Raw genomic sequence first — 20460 nt, 5'->3', positions numbered from 1 at the left:
GTTGGGCATCCTGTCCTAGACCCTCAGAAAACGACTCTTCTGAGAAAATACAGACTCACTTGGAACTTTCCTCTGAGTCTCAAACTCTTCTCTGATGGTTGCCGCTGTCATTTTCCCTTCATTGCCTTCCTGCGGCTTCTCCTTCACTGTCTTGTGACAGAAGCAGCCAAGCAGGCTGGGAAGTGCTGGGACGGCACAGTCATTTGGGCCTAGTCAAGTTATCCCGGCCTGACTGCTAACTCTGGCAGGGGACTTGGCAGCCATTTCCTCTCTGTTCTCTGCAAGATTTCAGAGTCCGTCGGCCTCAGTTGTGAACAGAGTCAGTATGGGATCTCAGTCAAACTATTTGGAAGCATGTTGTTTATGAAGAAGTTTATTTTACCTCAGTAAAGCTCTTATTCTCTAAAACTCTGCATTATGAATTCACCCCCATCTTTCTTCCGCCCAGGGGTCCCAGTTATCTAGCTAAATATGAATATGCTAACGCTGACCCCTGAGAACAGTGGTTTTCCTAGCCTGCTCTGTTTCTTCAAAAAACTTGTAAGCATCTGGGCAGCTTTCATTGAAAATAATAAGTTGGAAGGATGAGTAATACATAGCAAAACTATCAAACACTCCCGTCGTTGAATAGCCCTTCCCATTTCCAACTCTTCTGTCCTAGTTTTTTCACCATAAAAACCCCACAAATACTCTCCAAAACTTGCCCCTATCAAAACACAAATAGTGAAACTATGCAAACTGAAGCAAATAATGTAAAGTGATGGAAAAGCAAAACAATTTATTTTCCATTTATAGAAGTCACTTTGACACAGAGTTTGGCTGCCATGGTTGCAGAATCTGATTCATTAGGACAAAGTACAGAAACTGCTAGAGAACAGAATGCTGAAAACTGACCACCACCATTATTATTATTATTATTATTATTATTATTATTATTATTATTCCCTGCCCATCTAGCTGGGGTTCCCCAGCCACTCTGGGCAGCTTACAGTAAATATAAAATGTTCTGTAGTTCTTTATCTCCTTGACATCTGATGGTAGGGCGTTCCACAGGGAGGTGCCACTGCCGAGAAGGCCCTGTGCCTCTAGGCATCTGGTTTGCTCATAATGTAAAGATAGAAAATAATGTCCATCTGCTGTGGTTGAATGAGGCACAATGTGTTTACCTGGAGCATCAGTTTGTCTCATTTTGTCTTTCTCTTCTTCAAGAAGACTTCTCTTTCCAATATGCAGGAAGCTGTGGTTTGTGGGGAACCATTTTCACTCTGTTTGAATAAGGACTATCCACTGACCACAAAAGCTTACACATGCCAGTTGTGGGCTAGAACTTTGAGTTCTTTTTAAGGCTGTGATTGGAAAAATGCAGCTTGTCCTGGGGAAACTGAAAGATCAGACTGGCAGGTTTGCTGTCTAATTAACCGGTAAAACTGATATCAATCACAGATTGCACTGTGGTCAGGGACTGCAAGCAGCCCTCTCTCTTTGGCCCTTGATTCTGTACAGAGCCTTTTGTTCATGTGTTGCCACAAGAGCCCAAAATTGTTCCACAGTTGTTTAGGGACAATAAGTCGGAAAAGCTGACAGAATTATTTAAACTTCATTATATACATGTAAGGGGCAGAACAATGGACAATATAGCATTGTTCTTACACAGAAACACATATATGCACAGTGAGAGTATTCCAACTGAATTCCATTCTTTTTAAATAGCAGTAAAGGTTTTGCAGGTTCACTTATTCATGACATGACATTAGAAATGTAGATGGGTTCTGGCATGACCCAAGACCAAGATTCACCAGGAACAAGAAGAACAAGAATGGCAAATGGGCTAGGAAGAAGATTTATCCATATAGAGGCAACCTTGGAAATTTCAATGGCAGGATACATCAGTGAGAGTTTACTTGGTTTAAGGGGCGGATGACCAGAGATTGAATTGCCAAAGTTCTCAAGGAAATACAGCCTGCCTTTCCCTGACATGATGGGCTCATTGTTATGGGGAAAACTTGAAACTCCTATTTTAAATTGGACAATAGGTTATAAGCGGTGAGAGGAGATACGTGGACTGACAATTGAAGAGGATTTGGACAGGAAGAATCTTGGGCAAAGTGGACTGTGCATTTAAGAAAGAAAGAGAAAACATCTAAAGAAAGTGAACGATTAGGTTTTTATACACACAGAAGGAAGGAAAGGAAATTTATTTTAGAAATAATAATTATTGATCAATTGTGTATTTGAAGGGGTACAGTTAGGGTTACCCCAGAAAGCCCTAAAAACGGTTTGCGAATTCCCCCCCCCAGCCAGGCCTCGGCGTACGCATTTTAAAAACTGCAATTTCCTCTAAGACAAAAAGCACAAGCTAAGCAGTCCTCTTTGTAACAAAAAAGCTGTAACAAACCCAGAGCTGAGAACAGAAAACCTTTCGGGTTCCCAGATCTAAGCAACCTTGTCCTGGTACATTGATTTGCAACATACTTCCGGGAACAGAACCAGGGAACGAAAAAAGCAACATTCTATGTAAGAATGTGTGAAGGGGGAGAGGGGAAAAGGGGTTTGAAAAAAAGGATAAAACCTGCTTGTAAAATGTTTTCGGTGCGGCCTGTCTTTTGTGAACTGAATCACACAGGTGCCTCTGCCCCTCCGGATGGCAGAATAAAACGCTCTTTCTCTGGATTAACCCCTTGGTGTCGTTTGGCTCCTTTTGTCTCTGCTCGGGTGCAACAATTATTCCTACCCATGGATTAAAAAGGCTACATATTTCTGGTGCGTTGGCCGGGAATAAGCACGTTCCCCGAGATCGAGGGACAAAGAGGTCCAGGGCGTCACTGCAAGGCGAGCAGCTCAGGATCCTGGGTCAACAGTTCCAGCGCGCATCCTGCCATCTTCGTGGGAGGGACTGGCCACCCGTTCCTGAGTGGACACGCGACAAGTGACGGAGAGAAAGAGCAACGGCCGTGCAGAAAGAAGGTACCTCGAGGAACAAGGTAAGCTCCACAGGGATAGGTGGGAGCAATAAGAGAGTCTGATCAACTCCGCCAGCAGGGTAGAAGAAGTGCCACTGGTTTTGGTATTGCCCAGAAAAGCAGCAAAAAGGGTGCTGCAGGGCGCCGGTCGAAGTCTAAGCGCTGCCGGTTATGGTTGGTTTTGTGCCCAGAAGAAGCAGTAGAGTGCTCTTGGGCCCCGGTCGAAGTCTAAGCGCTGCCGGTTATGGTTCTTTTTTTGTGTCCAAAAGAGCAGTAGAGTGCTCTTGGGCCCCGGTCGAAGTCTAAGCGCTGCCGGTTATGGTTCTTTTTGTGTCCAAAAGAAGCAGTAGAGTGCTCTTGGGCCCCGGTCGAAGTCTAAGCGCTGCCGGTTATGGTTCTTTTTGTGTCCAAAAGAAGCAGTAGAGTGCTCTTGGGCCCCGGTCGAAGTCTAAACGCTGCCGGTTGTGGTTATTTTTTGGGGGGAAAAGGGATTGGGGGAGGTGCATGGGTTTTTGTTTTTTTTCTGAATGTGCGTGTGGGGACACTCCAGTGAATGTTTTGAGTGTGTGAGACGTTGAAAGCAACGTCCGGCCTGTGACTGAGTGAGAGAAAATAACGTTAGGAGGGCTGAGTGTCCCAGTGTCCCAGTGTCCCCAGGATCCCAGAGTCATGGGAAATAAAAGCAGTAAAACAATTTTTGAGACACCACTACAGAGCTTTCTGGAAAACTGGAAAAGTGCCATGAAAGCAGAAGAGTGGGGATGTAAACTCAAAAAAAGCAGACTCCAACATTTATGTGAAGTTGACTGGCCTTCCTATTTACCAGAATGGCCTCCTGGAGGATCCTTTGATCCAAACTTGGTCAACATTTTATGGAGTAACATTTTCAAAGCCCACACAGACCAGATTCCCTATATTTCTATCTGGAAAGCCAATGTGGATCAAAATCCCTCATGGCTTCGGAAAAATAGAATTGTGACTGCCCAAGTCAAACTGTGTTCAGTACAATTACAAGTTAAAAAGCCACCAGTTTTGCCAGTCCCAGAAGAAGAGGAAGGAGGAATAATAATTTGCACCCTCCACCCTATGCAGCAACTGCACCAGGGCTAAATGAGGTTCCCCCTACCCAACCCCCTTTTGATGCAAGCAAGGAAGGTGAAGAGGAAGGTGATGATGATGGTGATGATGATGACTTCAGAAGAACTCTAGATAAAGAGATAAGATGGACTAGTAAGCAGTCTGACAGAGTGTTCCAGTATGTAGAACCGTTTAAAAGAGTGAGCTGGATGTGGCTTCTTGGTTCTAGAAGCAGCACAATGCAAGGATGTGAATTGGCAGACAGAAAGAAACAGAGCAGAAGGCTTTGAGAGCCGCATAGGACAGAACTGTTAAAAAAGAGACAATTAAACCCAAGGGATTGAAATCCCTAGGATTACAATATTGACCATTGAGGAAATCCGCAAGATACATGCCCTCAGGGCAGCGGACAATACTGATGTTGCAATTGAGGCAGCTAAAACTCCACTTTGATGGCCCACCCACTGACTGTACAACCCCCTGGAGTCATCTGATGTCCAGGACCACAGACCTCCAAGCACTTTTTAATCAGGATCCTTCTTTCGAAGAGGACCCAGCCAAAATAATTAGGGGTTTGTCTTCAAGCAGCCAGAAAGCCAAAAACGCAATCCTGGAGGGTGTCCACGGGAGGGACAGAAGACGCCTAGGGAAGAAACCAGTGCACCATCTGCAGGCAAGAGGGTCATTGGGAAATGGAATGCCCATAGGCCCCACGCCCGACACACCCCACCCCCATAGGCTGGGAACAATAAGATTTCTCAAAAATGATTTCTTCTCATCTCTGTTCTTGCTAAAAGACTGTTGCAGCTAGAAGCGAGTGAACTAACTGTTTCTAACATTCATTCATGCAAGTAACAGGACATCAGCTTTTTTTTTTTTTTTTTTTCTCCCCTTGTGCCAGGCGCTTGGAGGTAGCTTCAGAGCGTTATCTCTTGGCTGCTATCCCAAGAGGAAAATGCTGCATTCTCACCAACCAGCTACCCTGAACCCCACACTGTCTGGATTTATGGTTCAGCCACAAAAAACCCAGAAGGCCAAGGGTTACCCACCCGCCTTGCCCCAAGCACTAACCTGAGGAAAGTGACTTTCTTAAAAGCAAGTGAATGCTTTCTGTGAACTTTGTCAAGTTTTTCTTTTTAGGTGCAATTTTACTCTGAAAAAGGAGCCGCAGCATAACATAGGAATTTTGAAACTTTGATATTTTGCCAGAAGCAAGGGAACACATTGGACACTAGCAAACTTGGCAGATGAAAACTGAAATTTGCAACATGGCTTACAGGCCACGAGAGCTCTGAAATTTAGAGCACATGAATGAGACTTTAAAAAAAAAAATCTCAGCTGGCAAAACTAAACCCAAGGAACAGAACTGTTAACCCCTTGTGAAGTTTCCTGCCAAGCATACCCTTTTGAATTAATGTTTGCTACGCCTATACCTTTCGGTGCAAATGCTATCTGTCAATGTACAGTCGTTCTGCCGTGTGTTTCTTTTTCTCTTCTCTTGACAGGTAAACCGGCCAGAGGCTGTCCTGTTTCTCTACAGCTGTTAAAGTCACCAGCATCTGTGACACCTGATCTGCACTGGCCCCTTCGACTCACCCCAGACATCCAGACATCGCTCCAGCCTTGTTGGAAGAGACCCAAGATGTCCAATGCCCACCAGATGATCCGACACCCACCAGACTACAGCCCTGCTTACGTCACTCTGGAAGCTGACGTTTTGCACGGCTCAAGAATCCAGCATGGATTGAAAGAGGACATTTTCACATTTTCTTTTCTTTCCTTTTGCATAACTGAACTTTATTGAAGGTACCTGCGCCTGATTTGCTTTACGCCACCCCTGCAGAGGAGGGTGTCTAGTGGGTCTTTTCGTGGGTCTTTTCTTTCAGCGTAATTACACCCCAGCCCACTCTCTAGCACTTACCTAAGCCCCTCCACATGCATACAATGGCTCAAATACGACCGTGGGTCCCCGTGCTGGTATTTCTGCTGCCTTTGACCTTTGAAATGCCAAAACCACTGACAGTGACCAGACAACTGCTGCAATCGTGAAGGGCACACCACACATATAATAAGTGGATTCAGGTTGCTGAGATGGTTGCGTTCTCTGCAAATCGGACCAATTGTGCCGTTTGCACTCTGGCCCCTGTAGATGCTCTGGGAGGAATGCCACTCCTCCCTGTGCCTTGGAATGAATCCTTGGTTACAACTCCACTTGTTGCCTTCCAGCCTCTGGGCAACCATTCTTCTTTATGGAATCATTCCGTCCCTTTCCAGGTTCACAGGATCTCTGGCTGCCTTTGTGTCAACAAATCAAATGACGCCAATGACGCTCAGACCTATGTGGGCACTTCCCACTGTGATCGTACCTTCCCAGCCCCAACTAACATGCCTGAGTCCAAGACAGGAACTTTTTCTGGTTCCAAATTGACTGCATGCCTGGCCCGCTTGCTGACAGGCACCATATCTGCCCATGGTCAGGACGTTTACTGGGTGTATGGCAGACAGGCCTATCATGCCCTCCCAAGAGGATGGTATGGGGTCTGTTTTCCAGCCTACTTAATACCCCCCATGTGGATTCCTGACCAGATGTCCTCTGCACCCCCTAGAAGGAGGCGTTCGGCTGACCTGGCAACACTTGCAGGTGGCAGCTCCCAGAATTGGGGCCAAAATCAGTGGCCTCCGGAAAGGATACTGGCCCATTATGCTCCAGCCTCTTGGAATCGGGGAGAGAAAATCTCTGGGGCAAGGGGGCCAATCTATAACTTGAACCGCATAATCAGACTCCAGGCAGTGGTAGAGATTGTTGCTAACACAACAGCCACGGCCCTTAGGCTAATTGCCACGCAATTGGATGAGACACGCAATGCGTTTCTCTCAGTCCGATTAGCGTTGGACTTTCTCCTGGCGCAACATGGCGGCTTTTGTGCAGCCTTAAATCTCACAGGTGGGGCCTGTTGTTTTAACATCTCTGATCATGGTGAGGCCATTCGCAATTTGGCAGCAGGACTTGAAACAGTGGCCCATATTCCTACCCAAACCTGGGAGGGATGGGACATGTCATGGCTTGACTGGTTGCCAAAACTAGGATGGGTAAAAGGCCTGTTTTTGCTGCTGCTTGGCCCACTTTTCATTTTGCTAATTTTTTTGCTTTTCTGTACCTTGCTTGCTGCAATGCTTGCATACAATGACACGCAATATGATTTCTCGCATGCTTCGCCCCCAGATTATAGCTCTGACCCGAGAATATCAGCCTGTGCCTTCCTGGGACGAGCCTTTTTGAGAAAAAGGCTGTCCAAAATTGAGAGGTATGGAATGAAGGGGTACAGTTAGGGTTACCCCAGAAAGCCCTAAAAACGGTTTGCGAATTCCCCCCCCCAGCCAGGCCTCGGCGTACGCATTTTAAAAACTGCAATTTCCTCTAAGACAAAAAGCACAAGCTAAGCAGTCCTCTTTGTAACAAAAAAGCTGTAACAAACCCAGAGCTGAGAACAGAAAACCTTTCGGGTTCCCAGATCTAAGCAACCTTGTCCTGGTACATTGATTTGCAACATACTTCCGGGAACAGAACCAGGGAACGAAAAAAGCAACATTCTATGTAAGAATGTGTGAAGGGGGAGAGGGGAAAAGGGGTTTGAAAAAAAGGATAAAACCTGCTTGTAAAATGTTTTCGGTGCGGCCTGTCTTTTGTGAACTGAATCACACAGGTGCCTCTGCCCCTCCGGATGGCAGAATAAAACGCTCTTTCTCTGGATTAACCCCTTGGTGTCGTTTGGCTCCTTTTGTCTCTGCTCGGGTGCAACAATTATTCCTACCCATGGATTAAAAAGGCTACATCATGTAGATAATGGAAATGTTAAAATATTGTATGTGCAGGAATGGGCAAATGGATAGAAGGATAAGTAGAAAAAAAGTAATATAAGGTTAATTCTAGGGAATGGAATGTGAATTAGAAATAACAGGGAAAGTAATGTAGCAAGAGGAAATTGTGAACATATTGAGGATGGGGGGGCAAGAATTCAATTTTTTGAAAAATTGTATTAAATTTGTTTTAATTTGTGTCTGATTTGTTAAAATTTGGAAAATCAATAAAAACGATCTGGCAAAAGACAGAACATAAGACTTGTCTTACTGGAGTACACTGAAATCATTTCTCTCCCAGGCAGTTAAACATGGGGTTGCAACAACAGTCCTCCATTGTACTTGGCAACCCTAAATTATGCCACTTCTGTTACCATTTATTCAATTTATTTTTATTATGTACTCTTGTATGTTCTTCCTTTATTAGAGAGGTATTTAATGTTTCCAGTCAAGCTTCTAAGTGCAAGTAGGCTCACAAAATAATTGAGGTTGCAATCCTACACACAGGCACTTGGTAGCTAGTCTGACTGGATTCAGTGGTTACTTCTGACAGAACTGATCAGTCCAATGATTTAGGCTTGCAGCCTTAATAGTAGTATCATAGTAGTGTCTTGAGGAACAGTTGTTATTGCCTTAAAAACACAAATGTCCTCACAGGAATTCCAGGTCACCTGCTGTCAGAGACAAGACACCATTTTCATGTTTTCCAAATAATTTGAGCCTCCCCAAGCATAATTAAGACAAAAATTAAGAAAGATTTGGTTGCTACAGCGAGTAAAATGTGAGGCATGAAGCCAAATGGCTCAAGAGAATAAAATGATTCCTGTTCAGTCAAAGAATCACTTCAGACATATTTTGGTTCAAGGTGTGGGTACAGCAATATAACCAAGCCACCTTAAAATTGTGGGATTGATATTGTTGCACCCAAGCCTAGTGAGTAGTAACTGGCTCAGATTTTTATAATGAGGACAGAATGATAATTCCTCTTCAACCCTGTGTCTTTATAGTCCAGTGTCAACTTCTATTTAAGTTGGGTTAGCAGGAAGAAATTGCAGTGGAGAAGCTTTTGGGAAAATCTGCTGTTTAGTTCTAAATCGGAGAAACAGCAATCTGCAGAAAACCCAATTGCTGTTTTTGCTGATCCAGTGCTGCAGAGTGTTTTTTTTCCTGGGGTAAAGCAGTGGGACAAGCCCTCAGTTGATGCTTCAGATGGTCACCCATACTATATTTCTTCAGCCAAGTCCTTGAGCTGTAAATTGCAGGGGGTGAGTGAAAGTTAGTAATCTCCTGCTTTTGTAAGGCATGTTTCTTACATTTTTATTTGCCTGTTTTATAATGCTGTGATATATTCTGAAGGCTTTGACTGGCAAAAAGCAGGATAAACATTCACCAAACCAGTCAACAAGTCCTCCCCATCTTCTCTGTCTCACACACATGCATAGTAAATCCAGAAATAAATGTCTCATTATAAAGTGGTTTAAATTGGATTTATTGGAGGAAACCATTCTTAATATCCCTTAAATTATCATTATGATAGAAATCTTGATATGTATACATGATTGTCAAGGCAGAGAATAATTTGCAACAGTAGCCCCATTAACAATTTGCAGCATCGCAAACTCCTTACGCAGGTTTAACATTTTGCAATGTCTTCTTACATGCATTGAGTAAATACACAATTCTCCTTCTCTTGGAACAAGGACAGTGTTATGAAATTGAACCAATCACAAGACTTATTATATTAGGCACACTGACATTCCTGGATTAAATTGTTATGCTTTATTAAAATTTTATTTTATAAAACATGCTTGCATCTTTGTTTTTTTCTTTAAAAAATTAATATTAATAAAGAGATGTTTTGCCATAAGTGCTGCTTGAGGAATATTTCCAGGTTTTTTCCTCTGATTAAACTGAGCTTTTAAAAAGCTAAAACGAACGACTACTTTGCATGAAATGCTGATTCCCAAGTAGAAACACTATTCCTAATCCAGCTCCAGTTGCAAACAATGAGTCATGTGTTACAGTGAGTAGCTATGGAGATGTGCATTCTTATGCACATTAGGAGAAGCCCCCAAGCAGCTGGGCAGGGCTTGGAGGTGCATTGCAACAGCGATGCACATCTTCATATCACCCATGTGTACAAGGCAACGTCCACATGTGGACATCTCTTGCCAGATCAGGACAAAAATGCTGTCATCCGACAAAGTCCAGCATGTTTAAGGCTGTAACCCTGTACACACACATGGGGGAGTAAGTTCCATGAATTTAATTTTGTTAAGTTTGGTTCACATGCATGGGATTCTGCTGCAAGTTCACTTAAAGCACTGGGCATGCTACTTCATGCAGTGTCAGACTGCGGCCCCAAACCTGGATATTCAGCATGATCTATCCAAAGCAAAGCACTTTAAAATCTCATTAATCTCAATGGAGGATTTAAATACATTCTTAAATGCTTTCAGCTGAAATTAGTGGGGCTTGAAAATGCTCTGTTTGGCTGGATTGTACAAACTATTTATACTAATGCCCCACAAAAACGAGTCCCTTGAGAAGGCTCTCTTAATGAAGGCTGCAATCCTAACCATGTCTACTCAGAAGTAAGCCCTGTTGAACTCAGTGAGGCTTACTCCCAGGTACCAAGTTAGGATTACATGTTGTAAGAACAGTAGGAGAGGGCACAGAAAGAAGAAATGTTGTAAACTAATATTGTTCCTTTCTTTAAAGTACTGAATGAATTATCTCTTACTCCACTGAGTTTACTAACATGTCTAATGATTAAAGTACATCCCTAGATGTAACCTAATGACCAGTTGAAATCAGCAATCATGTTATTTGCCAGCAACACTGGTGTCAAACTGCACAATATCATGGTTTGTGAAGCTATGTTGATATGTGATGATAACACTGCTGGGAGCTTTCCAAAATACTTCCACCTAGTCCTAAAGGAGTTCTTAAGGTCAATGCACATGACCAACTGTGTATAGAGGTTATTCAGCCCACCTAACCGCCCCCCCCCCCAATATCAGCTTGCAATGCAATATGCATGTTTTGACTTCAGTTACTTCAGTCCTTTTTCACAAGCACACATCACAAGCCCCCCTATGAGACCCCGCCAACCCCCCAAACTGAAGAACAGCCAGGGGGCCCATGCTTTAAAGTTCCAAGTTATTCAGAGGCCAGATTGGCCTTCTGAATTGCCACTTCAAAGCGCTGAAATGTTCTTATATTGGCTGCATCTCAAGTTCCACAGGCAAAAATTTGCATCTTTCAGTGTTAGCCCTTAGTTTTTGGGGAATTGGCTGCTGACTTCTGATTTTGCACATGGACTGTCTTTATTTGAAATCCGTTCTTACTTTTATGTTATTTTAATCAGTTTTACTGTGCACTACTTTGAAAGCTTCAGCTAAAAAAGCTCACAAAGAAATAATAAATTTGAGCAGGTTGCCACTTAGCCCATATTTTAAAAGGTGGTGGTGAAGAGTTTGCAGTTCATGCTTGTGAGAAACAGTTCCACCAGCTTCTCTGTGATGTAGGTATGCTGTGAATATTCCTGACTTCTGCAGATCAACAAGATTAGCAGATTATTCTTATCACACTGTCAGCCTGTCAGCCTGCACAAACCCCAGAAGTCTGCATATATTTGGACTGGGAACAATATATATTTAAGCCAGTTGTGTACATTCACAATGATGATACAATTTTTTTATCATTCCCAAATTACACAACACAAAATCACGTACCTGCTTAGCTAGGAAGCATTTTTGAATATAACACATTGGTATTGGGAAAGGCATAACTGCAAAAAGAAATAAGGTTTTGTGTATCCATAGTATATCCATATCCAGTGCAGGATGGAAAATCAAATCAGCCAGTCACACACGGAGTGGTCCAGAGAATCAACCTTTGGGGCCTGTCTATATTGCGAATATAAACCAGTTTAAAATCTGTGGAACCATCATGACCAGATGTCCCACTTCCAGTTATTTCACTTTCCAATATTAATTATGGGTGCTACACGCCAATGAAAGAAATAAGATCCACAGATTCTCACAAGACTACAATTCCCAGAGTTCTCTGTGGGATGCCATGCTAGTTAACCTAGCTTTGAGATTTGGTTACAGTTTGTAGTACAGCTTTGCCCCAAATCAGAACAAGCAATTCAGCCCTTAGTTTTCCACTGAGATTTTAAAACATGTATAGTAGATTATGGCTGTTTATGGTGGATCTGTCAAATGGATGCACAGCCCCGACTCCCGTCAGTTTTAATTCTCCAAAGAAATCTGAAGCACATTTTTAAGCAGAACCATCCTTTTGCTTTAAATCCTTAAATGAGCAGCTTAGTGCACTGGCTACTATTAAAACTATGGGGTGGGCCCACTTTTCACATGACCTGGAACGCTGTGATTTCTGCCAACTCTAAAGGTTGTCTTACTTTAGCTCCAGGTATCAGACATTTCCCCCACCCTCCTGTCTTGGGTTGAGTCTGTGTTTATGTGCCAAGCTGATAAGGTCCATCACATTAGGACACATGTTGCCAGTGTGACAGAAAACCATAATATCTATTAATATTTCCCAGAGTGACGTGTGATTGGAGCCTTAGTGGTGGTTGAAACTGCACTTTTCAAGAGCGTAAACCAGACCTGAGTAGTAATACAGCTCTTTCTATATATTTTCAATTACACTCCACCTTTTAGATCCAAAGATGGACACCAAAGAGTTAAAATGAATTATACATTTTCAACAGTCACAGACTGCATTACCACAAAGTTGTTGCTCATTTTACTTGCCTCAAAAAAGAAGTGAGTAATGAGAGAGAAATGACACAAGTGGAACTCCAGTGGGCAAAATATGAGACAAAGAGTTAATCTTGTAGCTGAGAAAATGTTGGAGAGCCTTTTGTAGACAAACATGAGCCAGATATCATAGAGTGCAACAGAAATCACTTATCTGAAAGCACATTCTGATCTTTGATGCTTTGCAAAACAGCCCAGTCCTTTGTTCACTGTGCATAACTATTCCATGCATGCAAATTCTTGCAGCAGCCTGGTCCCAGAGTTATAAGACATTCTGCTAAGTAAGTGCAAGCCTTGGAGGCCAAGTGCTCCCTGGAGAAAGGATTCAAAGTGTGCATGGCTTCACTCTATGTACATCTCAGTCTTGAATAGTGGCTTTCAAACTTCCTACCCTGGGGATAATCCTTCCATATCTGCTGAAGATTCCCCTGTCTGTTGGCTTTGGCATCTCTGCTTCTTGCAGGGGATTCTAGAAATGCACCAACCAAGGAAGAGATGCAGTTTGTGTGAGGCCTGGCCTGCTGAACCTAAGGATCCAGCTGCACAAACTGATGGAGAACGATAAAATAATCTCTTTTTTGAGCACTGTAAGTGAAGAGTGGTAATAGCAGACAAAACGTGTTTTGGCCGACTTATTTGTTTTTACCGATCCTTAATCAAGGACCCAAGCGCAAATAAGAGACTACCACTTTGAGGATCATGTGGCAGAGTGTCTTTCTACTTGCAAAGTCAGAGTGATGGAACTTTTGTGACATTCTGTGGCTGTAATTTGCAGATGAGATTTCCTGCTACTTTTTGTTTTAATAATGTATTTGATGGACTCTGTTTCTGACATCTCAACTCTGCAGGCACAATGGACCAGTGCATAGATAGAGGTCTTTCTATAGAGCTGATCTTGTTTTAGAAACCACAGTGTTCAAAACAGGAGGGAAAAAATTACCTTATTTGCCATTGCCATGCTTCATTCACAGATTAGCTTTTGCATTTAGCTGGAGTAAGTTATGGTTAATGAGCTATGGAGCCAGATTGTTTTTACAAAATAGCATTTTAGACATAGAAGCCTAGGACTTTGGAATGTGTATTAACACAGAGGCAAACCTTTGGAAGGGAAGCATAAAAACAGCATTCAGTTGAAAACATGCAAAGCAGTTTCATGCAGTTTCATTTTGGTGTCACTGTCTATCCAGCAGTGATCTCCTACCAACATTTGGAGATGTTTTCTATTAGGGAAAAATTAAAATAAAACCTAAAACAAATCATGTGTGTGACTGTGACTAAATCTAGCATTTTCTGAGAGCTGGAGACAGATACATTCATCACGGCCCACAAGACAAATGTACATCCCTCCCTCCCACCCCACTGTTATTGTGGGCTCTGGCCAAACTGGCTTTCAACATGTTTTGCCAGGGGGGAAAGATTTGTTTCTCCTCCCAGCAGAAAAAGGATAAATGATAAATGCACATTCACCACATATAAATGTACGGCTGTTGTGGGCACATATTGGCTAGTGTCCATGACATAAATGACATAAATAGAGCTGGTAAACATACACTTTCACACTGCCCATTTCCAGAAAACTTTTAAAACTAGATTATTTTTTAAAAACCTGGGAGGTGAAGGATGAAATCACTCTGTTGCATAGGTATGCATCCTAAGACAAAACAAAGAAAGGGAATACATTTCAGCTGCTTGAATCCTGATACTTAGAATTGGTGCCATAAAGATTTAACCTTAATTGAATTAGCTTTGACCTACAGAAAACAGAAACATCAATGAGGTTTCTCTCTAGATAAAATAAACAAGCAAGCCACTTAGTTGCCACAAGATTTCAAAGTGTAAGAGAAACGTGTTCTATAACTCGGACAAAAAGGGTTGTATGCATTACTCAGATTATAAGGAAATATGGACAGCCTTTACTTTTCTGAATGCAAAGAAGCAAGGGAGAGAAAAGGTCTACAAAATGATGCAGCCAAAGTTAAGTACATGTCAGTCCCACTGATGTCAATAGGAGAGACTTAAGTACCTGCACAATTTCCCCATTGATATACATGGGGTTTAACCGTGTTTAACTCTGGCTGGATTGCATCCTGATACTGGTTCACTTGCTTATGCCATCTAGAAAGTTTTACTGAAGTACCTTTTGAATTAGGCCACCACTCCTAGCATGGCAAACATCCTTCTCTTTCCCTCGTATCATTAGCATCAATATCATGTGCACTGATCAAGAGCGTGCTGGGTATTCTGGGCAGAAGGGATGTCAATATTTCTTTATTTCCATTCATACTCTGCCCTGAAGAATACCCTTGAACCATCTCCTGGACAGACTCATTTTTTATATGCAGGGAAAGTTTTTATGCAAAGAAGCGTTCAAACATCCCGTCCCTACCAGCAGTCTAGAATACTCTAAGCTCAGCAGCAGATACACCACACAGGCTTTTGCACTCCTACTTTGCTCTAAATCCGTAATACATGGCTTTGGGTTTTAGGTGGTAAAGACTGAGACAGTAGATAGTGGAGGTGGTACTACTGTCTGTATTTAGCTGAAATGCCTATAGAGCGTTCGTTGAGTTTAATTCTTACACTGGGACTGTGTATGGTCAATGCAGCATAAGGGGAAGCAATTTTCTCTCTCCCTTAATTCCAACCCTACACTTTGAGCAAAAGGGACTTGATCAAGAGCCAGATTCCCAAGATGCTATAGGCCAGCTGGTGTTATCTGTGGTTGGATTTACTAAGTGATATACCTTGAGTATTAAGTAGCCACAATGGAAAAGTCAGATGTTCTTTTGCGAATTTTAGAAAACTCCTGTAAGGTCAACAGACCATGTTTCTGTGTACAGTAAAATACAATATGGTGGTTGCTGATTTTTTTCTGTAGGGAAAACTGGCTCCATGTCTCACTCCAAATTATGAACACAACCAGTACTGAAATCCGTCATGGGTAATAACTTTATAGGGCTCAAGTGATATGGTGTCTGTGCTGACTCTATTAGACTTCCTTGTTTAGGGAGTCTGATCTAAAATGACATCTTCAAAGTTTCAGGTGGGGGGGAATATGTCAAAGTCTTTTGCAACATATTTATTTGCTGTTGAATACATTCAGAGGTCTTCTAAGAACTTCCTCTGTTCTGATGCAGAGCATCACTAAGTACCAGCAAGGTTTCCATCTTCACGCTCTGTCTGTGAGCACCCATGGCAGCTGGCTGGCTGATATTAGAATTTGAATGCTTAACAAGCTGAATGCTTGCTGTGAGCAGCATGACAATTCTTAGGTAACTACGTCTTGCTGTTCTGTACAAGGAAGACCAGGCTGGTATCTGGCATAGGAAACTCTCTTAAACCAAGGTGGACCATTGGTCCCTCTGGCCTAGTAATGGCCTCTGCACTGACTGGCAGCACCTGCCCAAAGGCCTCGGTGCAGTGGTCCTGCTCTCTGGAAGATCCTTTAACCAGATGCCAAGCACAGGACCTGAAGCATGATGGTTTCAAAGCATCTCTTCTGCCACTGAACTGCAATTGACATAAACGTGGCAGGAGGGTCACCAGAGAAGCATGGAATTAATTTATAAGGTATTTTCCAATGAAGCCTAATGCACTCAGAATTGGGTGGGTGTTTAAAAATCTGTATATCTTATACACACAGGGAAGTAGTAAGTATATCCCATAGCAGAGAAGAAAGAGTGGCCCTATTTGTTTGTAGCAGATCAGATGCCTGCATTTGTAAAATGTACTTTGGACAATAGCTTCACTGGGGATTTTAAATCAGGAAACCAAGTTTTCTTGTTATGACCAGCTGGGGTGAACGCCTGCCTACCAAGGGATCTTGCTCATTCAGCTCAGCCCTTTCCTTCCTTGTAATCACAAATTACAGCCCTTGGTGCAGTATGCATTAACAATAACCACATACACATAGGCAGCCCTCCATTTCACAGTGTGCTTTTGTCACATGACGGATAACCACAGATGTTTAAAATGGAGAACTTTCAAAGGCCGTTCCCGATATTTTGGTGCACTTATATTTTAAAAGTTGCACTGGACATTCCAGACACGTGGAAAGAGAGGAAGCATAAATTTGTTGGGCTTCTGCTCCCCACATAAGGAAGGAGTTACACATTCTTAGAGCAAAGGCAGAGCACATACACATTTCTGAAAAGAACAGGCACATCACATTGCCTTCAGATGAAACTTGAAACTGTGGGGAAAGGAAGCTACTCAAACTTTTGCTACTTCTCTGAATTAGCTAAAGAAGCTCTCAGTGTGCAAAACACTGCAAAACACAACACATTATTTCAAGTAGTACAGCAAATTCAATGAGAATTGCTGATGCCCAGTGCTATTGACTAGCCACAGTGCCACTTCCCTTCAGAAGCCTTTCAGAATGCTTTGGCAAGCCTCATTTGTGGCAAGCTGCAGTAGTGAAGGCTAATTCGCACAACTGTTCTGCCACAGCATGAGAATTCATATGCAGTAACTGGTCTTGTGTATGCTCCAGCATACATCAGGAATTGTAACTCACCTTTTCCTAGGTAAGATTTTACAGGAGACACTGAGCCAAAATCTCTACCAGACATGTTACAGAAGTGCCTGGGCATTCACAAGACCGTTCACTACGCCAGGGGAGACAACCTGTGATAGCATCATCATCCTGTCAGTCACATGAGAGTTCAAAACTCTCAGCACAGCTAGAAACAAAAGGTAGGGGAGACGGCTCCAACTCACCCAGGCATCCCAAATGGGCTTTGTTCACCACACTAAGAGCTACTTTACATATATATGCATACATGGATATAGGAAAACAAATATGTACATTTGTGTATACTGTCATGTGGGTATTATGCACATGGCTGTTTGTACTTCCTCGCTGATCCTGTCCCTCTCAAAAACAAAACAACCCAATCAGGGGTGACATAGGCAGATATACCAAGAGAGAGAGCGCAATACTGTAAAGTAGGACTGCTTGGGTGGAACTTTTATGTGACTGTCAGAATCCAGTAGGAAGTGGCAGGCTAGTGGCATTTTGCTCCAAGCCAACGTACTATTTTGTTTTTTCTCATATTCAAATGTCAGCCTTGGCTGCAGGTTCATAAGCACCAACTCAGAATTAGACCATTGCTGAGTAAGCATCCATGTGATGGGAAGGGAACCAACCTTTTCTCAAAATGAGCTGGAAGAAAGCAGTTAAGTTTTCACATCACTGCAAGATCCAGACTAGTTTGCAGTCCAATGTTAGGAACTAAGATAAAGAATACTATGCATTTGAAACCCTTTTGATCTGAAAGGTTAATGCAAAATTGTGTATGCTTTCTACCCCTGAACAAAACCAACACAGATAGAAATATGGAGAAGAATAAAAGAAGAAAATGATAATGCTCAGAAATCACCTCTATTTAAATAATCCAGTTGAGACCTTTAGTTAATGAAAAAGGATATACTGTTACCTACACTGAAAATAGAGTAAATCATTGAGGAACTAGCATGAGTGTCCATTAGAACATTCCTAGATTCACTAACTCAGCACCAGATACCGTTAGATCTGACCCTTCCCACCCTCCCAGAGTCATTGCAGTTGGTGATAAATGCAACATTTCAGAATTGCAGTATAAAATATGGCCATTTAAAAAAATCCTTCTTTCCAGTCCTTCACTGAGCTTGCAATGCAGGATGAAATCCCCCGGGAGAAGGCTTGCCTGCATCTCCACCTCTGACCTCTTCCAGAGGGCGGGGGCAGCAGCAGTCTGGATCACTTGCTCCCTGTATGCACTGTTGTCACTGTGGTCTGCCTCGGTCTCCGCTCTCCTACGGCAGAAACCGCGGATGAAGCCGATGATGCAAAACTACAGGGGGTGGAAGGGGACATACCTGAAAGAGAGCAACAAAAGTCAGAAGCCACCAACGGAAAAAACAAAGAGCTAGTGTGGTGTAGTTGTCTGAGTGTTGGGCAGAGAAAGGGAACCCAATTTACACTCCCACTCAGGGAGAAACTAAATTTTATGATGAACACAGGGCTACTGCCAAAAATGCCTGTGTTACAGTTTTGCCATCCCTGCTCTGTAATGTCTAGCATTACTTACCTCACATTCTGAAGCCATTAAGTACCCTGTGAATTTCCCTGTCTCCCACGATCCAGTGATGTGGACTGGGGATGGGAAAATGCACAGTGCAATAATTTCAAGGGACTGGGAAAGTTGTACTAGATGTTACAGATGGGGAGTGGGAGATTTTGACACAGGGCTGCCATTTCCAGGGATAGCTCCCAAATACATAATATAGTTTAGTTCTGTTCTCAGCCATGAAGCTCAGCGGGCCAGTGACTTTCTCAGCCTAATCTACCAGGCAAACTCAATGATGAAGTTAAAATGGGAATACTCTGCATCTGCTACCTTGAGAGTTCCTTGGAGGGGGTGGTGGAATGAAATTGTGATTATGAGTTATGAGGATGCCAACATTCCTGTTATCCTGCAGGGAACTGCTCTTTCCAGAGACAGAAAAAAGTTTGTAGAGAAGTTTCTAGCCCGTCATTCCTCAGGGGCACTGTCTCTACAGTGAATGCAAAAAGCAATTGGAATGACAGTCCACATGCCTTTCTCATCTTTGCAGCAGCTGTGGGTTCAGTGGGGCATGGTCTATCCACCTGGGCCACAAGCAGCTTCCCCCTTGAGATTGGGGGAATTCGTGCGTTCCTCATAGAACAAACAGATGACAGATGCACAGTTCTTTCAGGAAGAGGCTTTGGGTTCATCTTTTATAATAAAGATACCCACAATGAATTTTTGTTGTCATTTTAGAAGAAGAAACCAGCCCTGGGTTCATGAAGCAAATGTTTTTCATGCCTCGTAATGGAAAGTCACTGCCTTCTGCATTGTGGAATGCAGATCTATTGCATACAAGCCACTGAAGTCTTTAATTTGTTTAAACAGCTAAGTCTGTAGCTTAAATTAAGGTTCGCAATAACAGTTTCTACTAGTTATTAGTCTGAGGCTCTGACACATGCATGCAGATACCTGATCCCTGCAGTCCACGCAGCCCCTTCAATGTACTTTGATAATTTACCTTACAATGTCATTTAGATGTAGGGAAGTTTGTTCTCTCACTAATCTTTTCATTGAGGAATCCTGATAAACCTTCCTGGAGCCCTGTTTGAAGACTTCTGAGTAACAGCAATTTGAAGGAGGAGGAAACCTAACCACTTTGAAAAGCAACTTCTTTGGGCTCCTTCTTCTAACATTGCTTGGGAGCATTCCTTTCAACAATTATTTAATTTACTTTACTGGCAGTAATTTAATTTACTGGCAGTAACAAATTAAAAAAAATCTATGTATTATGTTTCAAAAATAAAAACTAAATACCCAACAATTTGCTATTGGCATAGCTTTTGTGCTATGCCAAATCTGTTGCCTATGGTGGCTGCCTCACTTGGCTCAACAGCAGGTCTGATCCTTAGTCTATCTGGGCTCTGCAAACGTGTGAAATGTGTTCACTTTTTGTCTCACTCTCCCCAGCCGTTTCATTTGCCAAACAGTATCATTCTTGGTTTCTTCACTTCCCCTCATCAAATTGTTCAAAAGGAGGGGGGAAAGGAAAGCTCTTTTCTGGACATGATACTCAGATCCTGTATTATAAACTGGATTATAAACTCTTTGGATATTCATGGCAAAAATGCCCATGCAGAACTGAGTTGTTGACAATATACCAATGTGCAAATGTTTGATCTCCAGAGAGAAAGCAGCAGTTGCAGATAAGAGGCATCCCATTTATTCAAATATAAACGACAGTTG

The 20460-nt window shown here is 42.7% G+C and overlaps 1 protein-coding gene and 2 long non-coding RNA genes across 3 annotated transcripts in view; 2 read left to right on the top strand and 1 right to left on the bottom strand.

The window, feature by feature from the left end:
- The first annotated feature begins 1799 nt into the window (after positions 1-1799).
- Positions 1800-8154, top strand: LOC310658275. The gene is made up of 2 exons (XR_014502171.1): positions 1800-2244; positions 7865-8154. It is a non-coding gene; the product is annotated as an uncharacterized lncRNA (long non-coding RNA).
- On the top strand, positions 2990-3857 carry LOC310658355. Its single transcript, XR_014502267.1, has 2 exons — positions 2990-3159; positions 3378-3857. It is a non-coding gene; the product is annotated as an uncharacterized lncRNA (long non-coding RNA).
- Positions 8155-9360: 1206 nt separating the features above from the next.
- Positions 9361-20460, bottom strand: part of CAMK1D (calcium/calmodulin dependent protein kinase ID) — a 200416-nt gene continuing 189316 nt past the window's right edge. Inside the window, exon 11 of the mRNA XM_083399980.1 lies at positions 9361-18544. Within this exon, the coding sequence (XP_083256106.1) occupies positions 18426-18544 (119 nt within the window). The 3' untranslated portion in view covers positions 9361-18425. The remainder of the gene's footprint in view (positions 18545-20460) is intronic.

Source organism: Podarcis tiliguerta (genome assembly GCF_965153285.1).
Source record: "Podarcis tiliguerta genome assembly, chromosome: 10".
Taxonomy (NCBI): domain Eukaryota; kingdom Metazoa; phylum Chordata; class Lepidosauria; order Squamata; family Lacertidae; genus Podarcis; species Podarcis tiliguerta.
Note: the sequence above shows the minus strand (reverse complement) of the source record. Positions and strands in the feature narration are given on the sequence as shown.